At 47.9% G+C, this 10,340-nt stretch overlaps 1 protein-coding gene across 1 annotated transcript; it reads right to left on the bottom strand.

Moving 5' to 3' along the window:
• Nucleotides 1–5,306: 5,306 nt before the first annotated feature.
• SLAMF9 (SLAM family member 9) lies at nucleotides 5,307–8,133 on the bottom strand. Its single transcript, XM_010360777.2, has 4 exons — nucleotides 7,919–8,133; nucleotides 7,140–7,481; nucleotides 6,100–6,372; nucleotides 5,307–5,681 (listed from the first exon to the last, which is right to left on the bottom strand). Exons 1-4 carry the CDS (start codon nucleotides 7,962–7,964, stop codon nucleotides 5,476–5,478), a joined length of 867 nt encoding a protein of 288 aa, XP_010359079.1. The 5' UTR covers nucleotides 7,965–8,133; the 3' UTR covers nucleotides 5,307–5,475.
• Nucleotides 8,134–10,340: the final 2,207 nt, after the last annotated feature.

The following is a 10,340-nucleotide window of genomic DNA, read 5'->3' as shown; positions in this document are numbered from 1 at the left end:
CACTCCCTAGGAGATATCACCCTCAGACACAAAGGTATCTTGCATATCTTGCCCCTCAGAGATTCCATCTCCTCAGCTTGGTGATGCTGTAGGGATGCAGGGTTGGCTTAAGCAATCGTTGCCTGTCCAGGTCCTTGCCATTCAGTTGTCTCCCTTGGAAGCCTTCCTTGAAAGTAACATGCTGATCTCATCCCAATCTGAAGTACTGAGACTCAAACTGGGTGCACCATGCATCAGACTCACAGAATCATTGCTGTAACATCATGAGAGACCCTCCGGGATGGGCCTAAGCACTGCTTGGCCCCAGAATCCCTGGCACATCATTTCTCCATGTAGTCATCCAAGCCCCTATCTGATTACATCCTAGTCCAGGAAGCTCAGCACTACTGTGGTACCCATTCTAGCCTTAGTAAGCTCTTCCAGGTGTAAAGGTTTTAGTGCTTTTGGGTGACTGAGATGGAAGAGGCAGGAGCAGTGGGCCAGTCTCTTCCACCATTCCTCCCGCAAATACTCCCAAAGTAGCAGCTTTTCAACAATGCTTTTCAATGTAATACACTGATGTATTGATAAAACTATAATGGAACCATGTTAATGAATGCAGCATGGAAGCAAGGCTAGAAGAAATGGTCAAAGAGCAAAGTGGTTTTGTTTGTTTGTTTGTTTTTGAGGCAGAGTCTCACTCTGCCTCAAAACCCGCACCTCAGGAGTGCAGCGGTGCGATCTCGGCTCACTGCAACCTCCACCTCCCGGGTTCAAGCGATTCTCCTGCTTCAGCCTCCCAAGTAGATGTGATTACAGGCACCCGCCACCATGCCTGGCTAATTTCTGTATTTTTAGTAGAGATGGGGTTTCACCATCTTGGCCAGGCTGATATTGAACTCCTGACCTCGTGATCCACCTGCCTTGGCCCTCCCAGAGTGCTGGGATTACAGGTGTGAGCCACCGCGCCCAGCCGAGTCAAGTGTTTTTTAGTCTTTGGATCCTTACCAATCATTGGGAAGGATCTCCCTCCCCAGTGTTAGAATTGGCCACACCTCTGATCTGAACTGCTGTCTCCAGTGATTTCTTGAGGATAAACCAATCTCCTTTGGACATTAAAATAACTTTTTGTTAAATGACATTTAAAATGGTTTTCAATTTTTAAAAGTTTATGATATGGTCTTTTCTTTCCTGGAAACTTATTTTGTGAGTTTTATTGTTATTGCCATTTTTTTCTGATATATATATATATATATATATATGAGATTTTTTGGTAAGAAAAGGAACCTAGTCCTACAACTTGCTCCCTCACTGTGCCAGGAGTACAAACTGATTTAAAAAATAGTCCCTAAGGTTCAAAACAAAAGATTTTCCTCTAGGTTGTCCTTGATTCATAGTCATTACTCTCTGGGAAAGCGTATTCAACCAACAAGGATTCCACCTAACCTAAGTATCAGGCAGCCCCCAAATTTTCTTTTTTTTTTTTCTTTTTTTTTTTTTTTTTTTTGAGACAGAGTCTCGCTCTGTTGCCCAGGCTGGAGTGCAGTGGCACATCTCGGCTCACTGCAAGCTCTGCCTCCCAGATTCACGCCATTCTCCTGCTTCAGCCTCCTGAGTAGCTGGGACTACAGGCGCCCGCCACCAAGCCCGGCATTTTTTTGTATTTTTAGTAGAGACGGGGTTTCACCATGTTAGCCAGGATGGTCTCGATCTCCTGACCTCGTGATCCACCTGCCTCGGTCTCCCAAAGTGCTGGGATCACAGGCGTAAGCCACCTCGCCTGGCCAGCCCCCATGTTTTCAAATTGCTGACAAGGACATCAGAAAATACTATCTCTCTCCCTCTCCTCCTCCTCTTCCTCTTCCTCCTTCTTCTCCTTCTCCTTCTTTCTTCTTTCCTCTTTCCTCCTCCTCCTCCTCCGCCGCCGCCGCCAACACCACTGTGGCCGCGGCTGCTGCTGCTGCTTCTTCTTCTTCCTCCTCCTCCTCCTCCTCCTCCTCCTCCTCCTCCTCTTCCTCTTCTCCTTCTCCTTCTTCCTTCTTCTTCCTCTCTCTCTCTCTCTCTCTCTCTCTCTCTCTCTCTCTCTCTCTCTCTCTCTCTCTCTCTCAGAGCTGGGGTATTCTCCTCCTCTTGCTTTTGAACATCAAAACTCCAGGCTCTCCAGACTTGGGACTGTGAGTTTATACCACTGGCCTCCCTGGCTGTGAGGTTTTTGGACTTGGACTGAGTCACACTTTTGCCATCCCAGGGCCTTCAGTGTGCATGTCGTAGTACTTGGCCTCCACCATCATGTAAGCCAATTCCTCTAATAAATCCCATCTCATATTTCTATATCTGTATCTATCTATCCTATTGCTTCTGTCTTCCTGGTGTATACCTGATATTTCAGCAGGCCTTGGGAAGAAAGAACCTGAGCTGCTCCACAGCCCTGCGCAAAGGGTATGGTGTGACCTCAGAGATGTCTGCTTGGCACCGTTAAGCACAGGTGTTCTCAATCAGCAAGTTTCTCATGGTCTATAGATAAGCAGAGAATTACTTGATATCAAATGGACCCTGAAAGGTGGAACACGTGGACTTTTAGTAGTAACCACATTTGATGTGTTAACATTGCTTGTACCAATTAAGCACCACATAACTATCCCATATTCTAGAATGGAAAGGGTGTCTTGAGTAATCAATAATATGGATGTTGTTAATCAGGTATATATTAAATTATATCTGAGTTAAAAAAGAAAAGAAAACGTTGTCAATTCCAGGGACTCTGTTGACCATATGCCTGTAAGCAGCAGTCTTATTACCAGATCAGTAAAGAAGCGTGGTTTCTCATGTATTGTCATTTAACTTTTTGTGTGCCTGTCTTCTGCCCCAGTGAAACACTAAGCCCCACAAGGGTGTGGATATTGTCCTGTTTGTCTTGGAATACCCCCTTCAGAAAGGCCCTGCTTACCTTTCCAGCCTGGTTTCTCACCTATCCCTTTATCGCAGTGTGCATGGCTTTGCAGGCCTTAGAATTACTGTGCTCTTTCACATATCAGTGTTTTAACACTTAGCTTCCGTCTGACTAGAATGCCCTTTTTGCCTTTCCCCAGACTTACTGCTGATCACAGGTCAAATTTCTGTTGATCTGTTCCCTCCAGGACACATTCCCTGACTCTTCCCACCATGCCCTCACCTTCACCCCAGCCCTTTTCCCACCTTGTTATTATACACACTCCACAAAACATTCCTTGAAGGCAGAGGTGTCTCTTCTGCCTCCCCAGTGCTTGCCAAGTTCCTGGCATATTGCAGAGGTAGAGGCCTGTGCCTCTCTGAGTTTATATTCAACTTTCTTTAAGATCGCATCCTTCCTCTTCCAGAAGCTCGGCCTCTTTTGAGGCCTCATCCCTTTTCTGCTCAGAGATTGGCTGTGAGAAGAAGGAACTTTGCCAACTTCCAGGGAAATCCCTGGGCCTGTCATACGTTCATTCCTTTATTTATTCATCCTTTTGTTTACTTTCTATTAATTCAATCCTGCAATAACATGAGAAATGAGCTGCCCCTTTGTGTGCAAGATGGACTCAAGGTGGCCTTTCCAGTCAGTCCCCGGCCCTGCAGCAGTGCCTCCTAGGGAAGATATAAAAGGAATCAAAGGGATTGAGGGCTGCTGGCCTTTTTTGGAAGCAAGACTGCTCAGGGCCTAAGGGATGCCCAGAGAACCAGCCTCCAGCAGGGACTGCCTTCCAGAGGGACAAGGGCTTAGGCCCTCAGAAAGTAGAGAGGACCGGTTTACCAGCACTAAGAGCTCTTGGGGCTGGTTTCCCAACCTTACTACCTCCTTCCCAAGCCCCAAGGGGCTCCATCTCCTGCACAAATACCTAGGGAGACCCCTACTCTTGGCTTCCGGCCCTGCCCCATGCTGCTCTCAAGGCCCTCCTCCTGGGTGGTCTTGTGCCAGCCCATGTGTCCTACTTTCCTAAAAGGAAGGTATCCTTGGTCTCATTGGTTGCCCAGTTGAATGTATTCCACTGACCCCTGCACAGACTTCTTGTTCCTTTTTTGGAAGACACTTTGGAGATCAGCATCCTCCCCCTCAAAAACAAAGAGGAAGAGACCCACAGCAATGTCAGGCATGCCTCCTGCCATGCAGTCCTCTCCCCACCCTTCAGATGCCTCTTCTGAAACTCCCCAGGGCCCCCTACCCACCCTGTCTCTGTGGCACCAAGGCACTTGCCTAACTCTGTCTCTGTGGGAGCTCCAAGCTGCCTCTCTGCCTGCTTCTCTCTTCCAGTGTGCACTTCTTGGAGAAAGGGGCTGTGGCTCAATGGAAGTTTGCTGAACACAGGGTCACAGGCCAGAGGCAAGTGGCAGATCAAAGCTCAGAGCTCCAAAATGTCACTAGGCTCCCCGCCATACATCACAGCCTTCACCACTTCCTGCAATTCACCCACTGAGTACACCTGTCCTGTCAATTGCGTGTTTTCTAATTCTCTCCCCAGTCCCCGCTCCCCCCAACCCCCTGCCCCATGGCAGCTGCGTAAGTAACATCCACAAGATCTGATTTGGAGGGAATAATGGAGACTTGGGCAGGGACACATTAGGCCTGGGAGGCTGATCACTGGTCTATGGAAACAGCAAGAACATAAACTTAAGGGCCTTTGCCAGGGAGTGGGGGGGTGGGCATTAACCCAGGACAAGACTCCAAAGAGAAGGCCTAAGACATGGAGATCTATAGGCAGGGACACAGGCAGGACAGTAATACTAATCACAAGCAGAAGTCAAGGTTCCACGATCTCACTAATAATCCAGCATCCCTATGGGGTAGGCGCCAGAGGCCCAGAGCAACTGGCATCAGGGAAATGATGGAGAGGTTGCGGCCTCAACTTAGACCCTGGGTAGGTCTGAACAAGGTCCTTCCTACCTCCCTGTTTAGGACAGCTTCTAGACCAGTCTGGGATAGATGGAGTTGTTAAGCAAATGTGTCTGCCAGGATGAGAGTGGGGTAAGGGAGCAGAAGAATCTTAACAGGAATAAAGCCACTTTTATGCAGGATTCAAAATACCTGAAATTCTCAAGTCACAGGTTCAGTTAGGTTCAAAGAAATCTCTCACTTTTCTTATTTAATGCATAAATGGCAAGCATGTTGGTGGAAAATGGGATAGGTGGTGAGTGACAGCATACCAAAACTGCCCTGTGAGGGGCCTTTTAGACCCACTTCTCTCCCCAAAGCAGGGCCTGAAAAAGCACATGGACTTGGGGGAAGGCACTGGGAGTTGGGGGAAAGACAGCAGAGTGGGTTTTGCCAGAGCCACCCAGTGAGGACAGAAGGACCAAACACAACTCCTGCAGAGTTGTGGTCACTTAATTTGACTTCATTGCCAGCCAGTCTTCCCTCAGAAGTATGGCTCTCTGGATACCCACCCCTGAGCACCTCCTTCCCCTGGAAAGAAGAGAGCTGAGGAAGGATTCTCTGGGTGCTGAGAAGAAACCAAGCTCAGGACTGGGGTTCCCAAGGAGCAGTCAGGCAGGGCTGGAGGCAGGCTTTGCCTTCTTCCTCAGTTTCATTCTGTTTCTCATGAGTTTCTTCATCCTTGGCATTTTGCGTCTTTTCTGGACTCGGATAACCCAGAGCACCGTGGCCAGAATTACCAAGAGCAAGAGGACGAGCAATCCCTTGGCCAGGAGGCAGAAGGCTGTTGAAGGCTTCTCAGAAGCATAGCTGGGATCTGGGATGGAAGAAGGGAGGAAAGGGGCCCATCAGAGGTAGGGCTGGGGTTAACGTTAGGGGGCAGACTCCTACCCAAATTTCATGCAGGGGTCTCAAGTTCACAGTCAGTTGATGTCCCCTTGCAAGTGTCTCTGGAAATATATTCTACGCACAGAAGCTCAGGAACTGAGATCTAGGAATCATTCTGAAGCCAAGCAAGAGAAAAGAAAAGACCTTTGGAAGTTGGGGGTACTAGAAAAAGGGAGGGTCTCCTCTCCAATCCAGCTGTCAAGCCTCCATGGGAGGGGGTTAGCTTCTGGGTTCACTGGGCTCTCTTGGGAAGAGCTCGGGGAGGGAGATGGTACCTCTAGGCACTGTCTTTCATGAGCTCGGTGGGTGTCTCATGAGCTCGGTGGGTGTCTCAGGGGTTCTGGTACCTGCACAGAAGGATCCAGCAGAGATGGGGCGAGAACTGACATTGCTGATGGGGTTGCTGGCTCTGCAGGTGTAGGAGAGGGCACTGTCCCCTGGCCTCCAGGATGTGCTGAGGACAGGGCCTTCATGGGATGTATAAGCGCTATTCCCCGAGGAGAGCCAGCTGTAGGTCACATTCATGCCTCCCTTCTCCACAGAGCACACCAGGGACATATTGCAGGCACCTTCCCCAGAGATCTCAAAGTTCACAGTGATTTGGGGCTCTGACAGCCGTCCTAGATGAAGGGGAAACACAAAGACCCTCTAAACAATCAGGGGTTGGGTCTGTTTTCCTAAGCTCCTCAAAGCTGGGGTACTAATGTGACCCCTTGACAGCCCCTTCACCTAAACAACAAATAGGCAACAGCAAACAAACCCAACCACTGTAAAAACCTGTGGTTCCAAGGTCCCCAAGGCAACTGTCAAGGTAGACAGAGCTGCCTTTGGCATCTTCCACCTCCCCTTTATGTCTTCTTTCTCTTACTTTGTACTCTATCTTCCTCCAAACCCCATTCTGTCTCCTTGATCACATAAAATATTATCACCCCTCTCAGGGGCATTTACATTTTAATCAGTGTCTCTTCAAGCTTCAAGGTAGATGCAGTGTGACAGGCACTAAGAAGAAATTTGGGTTCAAGCAGAGAGAAGATACTCATTAGTAGCCCTCATCACACAGGGAAATAAAAGACTCAAGAATGTAGGTGGTGTTCATCCCCAGGATACAATTTCATTGGAAGAGAAAAGCCCTCTACAGGGTCTGTACATGAAGCCCCTGATCCCTGCCACTGCATCGGACAGCCTCCTTGCTCCAGGTCACTCCACCTGTTGCTGCGGTTCAGATACAACAGGTGGATTGGGCACACTCAAACCCAGTATCTAGATTAGGGACAGTCTGCCTCCAGTTCTAGCCTCAAACTATAACCCTGAGTCCTGAGACTCCATGGTGTGAGAAGCTCAGAAGAGCCCTCAAAAACCAGCTTTATGGTTCCCAGCCTAAACTCACGGTAGACACGTAGATTGTACTGCTGCATGATAGAGGTCTGGGATGTTCTCAGGTTGACTTGAGCTTGGTAAAGCCCTGAATCCTCCCAGCTCAGATTGCTGATATGCAGGGAATAGCTGGGGTCCAGGAAGCTCACTCGGCCCTGGTAGTGTGGATTGGTCACCATGATGGTAGCTGGATGTCCCTCTTTCCCTGGCACCACAGTGGCAAGACTTTTGTGGGAGGACCAGATGATATTCTCAACCTCTTCCTTGGGCGGTATTTCCAGGGGGAGGCTGATGGACTCGTGAAGGACCGCAACCACTTCCTCGGGATCCACACCATCTCCAGAGTCTCCTTTGGCTGCATATACAGGAAGAAAAGAGAAGCAAACGGCCCAGCTGGTGTCTCTGGGCTGCTGAACCTGGCAGTGGAGCTGTAGCGTAATCTCAGCTGGGCAGCTTCTATGACTCTCACACGAAATCCTGTTCTCCAGCTGCTGCTTCTGGCTCTAGATTCCCCTTGTCCCTGAGTTAAGCACCTAACAGGAGTTTGCTTCCATCTGTCCCTTCACCCTCCAAGTTTTACCTTCTCCTTTGCCGTCTTGGGATTGCTCTTTCTTCCATATCCCCAGGTGTCTCTCGGTCCTGCCCTCAAGCCACACACCCTATTCCTTATAACTAAGGAAGAGCTGATACATTCATCCCCTAAGGAAGGGTCTTGCTGGCCCAGACCCAGAGGGGCAGGAGAACAGAGGTGGAAGGGGACATTCCTGGGCAGGAGCTGGCAGCCTCACTCACCCTCCTGGAGCAGCAAGAGAAGGAGCAGCCAAGTAAAGGCACACATGTCAGCAGCCCCCAGCCCCAGAGGTGTGACTCAGTCGGTCAGTCCCCAGGACTGCGCAGAAGACTGCATTAGGAGGCTCCTAGAGACAGAGCGCCTGACTGATGGTCCTGAGAAAAGGGAAATGATTTTCCCCTGACTACAGCCCTCTGACTTCCTCTGTCCTCACTAAGCCCCTCCCTACCTATCGTGGCTCTCTTAGTTCTCTCTCAGATCCTGATTATCAAGACAGTTTACTCACTGACTCATGATGCCATCCACCAAATTCAGCCCAAATCCCACTTCCTAAATGAAGTCTTTCAAGACTTCCTACCCGCCACGGGTCCCCACATACACTGCATGCCCTGAACTCACTGCATGCCCCCAACTCTTAGAACATTCCCTATCCTGTTATTTGGCTCCCAGAATACTCTGCCCTAGCTCTCTCTGGGTAGTTCCTACGTTGCTGTGATCATTTAGTCTTATAAACATCTGTATCTCCCCAGACAGACTTCATCTTTCATTTCCTCTGTATGTCCCACTATTGCTGGCCCCATATTAGATATGTGTCTACACTCAATTGATAGCTTTACAATGGATGACTGATGAAGCCTTTTTATTTAAAGCTAGTTATGTTCCCGCCTGAGAGGCTATTAGCAGTGGAAAAACATTTGATTCGATCCTCTTTAAGAAAGCAGTTTGGGGCCGGGCGCGGTGGCTCAAGCCTGTAATCCCAGCACTTTGGGAGGCCGAGACGGGCGGATCACAAGGTCAGGAGATCGAGACCATCTTGGCTAACACGGTGAAACCCCCGTCTCTACTAAAAATACAAAAAAAAAAACTAGCCGGGCGAGGTGGTGGGCGCCTGTAGTCCCAGCTACTCCGGAGTCTGAGGCAGGAGAATGGCGTGAACCCGGGAGGCGGAGCTTGCAGTGAACTGAGATCTGGCCACTGCACTCCAGCCCGGGAAAAAGAGCGAGACTCCGTCTCAAAAAAAAAAAAAAAAGCAGTTTGGCTGGGCACAGTGGCTCACATTTGTAATCCTAGCACTTTGGGAGGCCAAGGCAGGCAAATCGCCTGAGGTCAGGAGTTTGAGACCAGCCTGGCCAACATGATGAAACCCCATCTTTACTAAAAATACAAAAATTAGCTGGGCATCGTGGTGTGCGCCTGTATTCCAGCTACTCAGGAGGCTGAGGCAAAAGAATCACTTGAACAGGAGGCAGAGGTTGCAGTGAGCTGAGATTGTGCCACTGCACTCCAGCCTGGGTGACAGAGCAAGACTGTCTCAAAAACAAAAAAAAAAAGGAAAAGAAAAAAACAAGTAGTTTGGACAGAGTTGATCTATGTTGTTTATATTATGAAAAGACTTTAAATTATTTTGTGAGAATACGATATTGATCAAACCTACATGAAATCATATTCAGGAAGAGACTGCAGAGGATCAGGTTACTAAACAGCTTCCTGACAGTCAAAGCTGTTCTGAATGCAATGGGTTGCCTTAGAAAGCAGCTTCTGTCCTAGTATTCAAGCTAAGAGGACAATCACTTGCTTGGATTATCTGCAACATCTCTGGCATCTCAGGCTGGATAATCTTTAAGTTTCTTCTAATAATCAATTTTATGAGTCTGTGCTGTGATGAGGAAGTAAGAGTGGTGTCTCAAGACCAAGGGATCAATAGAGGAAGATGTATTCAGTTTTGGTCTTGTGCCAACATTTCACAATTTTAGGTTAGCAAAGTCAGAAATCTGTTAAATGTCTATTGAGTAGCTTCTATGGTCCACACACTGTCTTAAGTGCTGGGAAATTAACAGTGACCAACAATTTTAGATTGTGACTTAGTGGAGCTCATATGCTAACTAACAATTGACATTGGACAAGTAACTACAAGTTTGATGAGTCTTATCAAATGAACAATTGAAGGAGTCTATAACAAGGAGATTTGGCAAAGCTGGAGTCAGGAGGGTTGGGGAAAAGCTATCGAGGAGAGATATTTAAGATGAGACCTCAGTTCTTCAAAGATTGGTAGAATCTGCTTAGTGAAGAAGATAATGAAGTGAGTAGTTCATAAAGTTCAATTTATGAGTATAAAACCTGAGGGATTATAATTTTTTCTTAAAGGTGAACCAGATTTCAGTCTGAGTATAAAACTTTTTATGTAATAAATCTGTTTAACATATAAAATTAGAGCCAGCAATCCCACTATTGGGTTTATATCCAAAGGAAATGAAATCAGTATGTTAATGAGGTATCTGAACTCCACACTTATTGCAGCACTGTTCACTACAGCCAACATATGGAATCAACCTAAGTGTCTATCAATGGATGAATGTGTAAAGAAACTGTAGATATATACACAATGGAATACTATCCATCCTTAAACAAAGAAGGAGGCTGGGC

This window comes from Rhinopithecus roxellana, chromosome 8 (assembly GCF_007565055.1).
Source record: "Rhinopithecus roxellana isolate Shanxi Qingling chromosome 8, ASM756505v1, whole genome shotgun sequence".
Taxonomy (NCBI): Eukaryota; Metazoa; Chordata; class Mammalia; order Primates; family Cercopithecidae; genus Rhinopithecus; species Rhinopithecus roxellana.
Note: the sequence above shows the minus strand (reverse complement) of the source record. Positions and strands in the feature narration are given on the sequence as shown.

What these genes read in the sequence shown, in the direction of transcription:
- SLAMF9 (XM_010360777.2), bottom strand. Translation starts at nt 7,964, where the DNA reads ATGTGTGCCTTTACTTGGCTGCTCCTTCTCTTGCTGCTCCAGGAGG. An exon ending in TCTCTTGCTGCTCCAGGAGG is followed by an intron (nt 7,482 to 7,918) that starts GTGAGTGAGGCT and finishes CTGTATATGCAG; the next exon opens with CCAAAGGAGACTCTGGAGAT. An exon ending in TGCTGGATCCTTCTGTGCAG is followed by an intron (nt 5,682 to 6,099) that starts GTACCAGAACCC and finishes CTTCCATCCCAG; the next exon opens with ATCCCAGCTATGCTTCTGAG.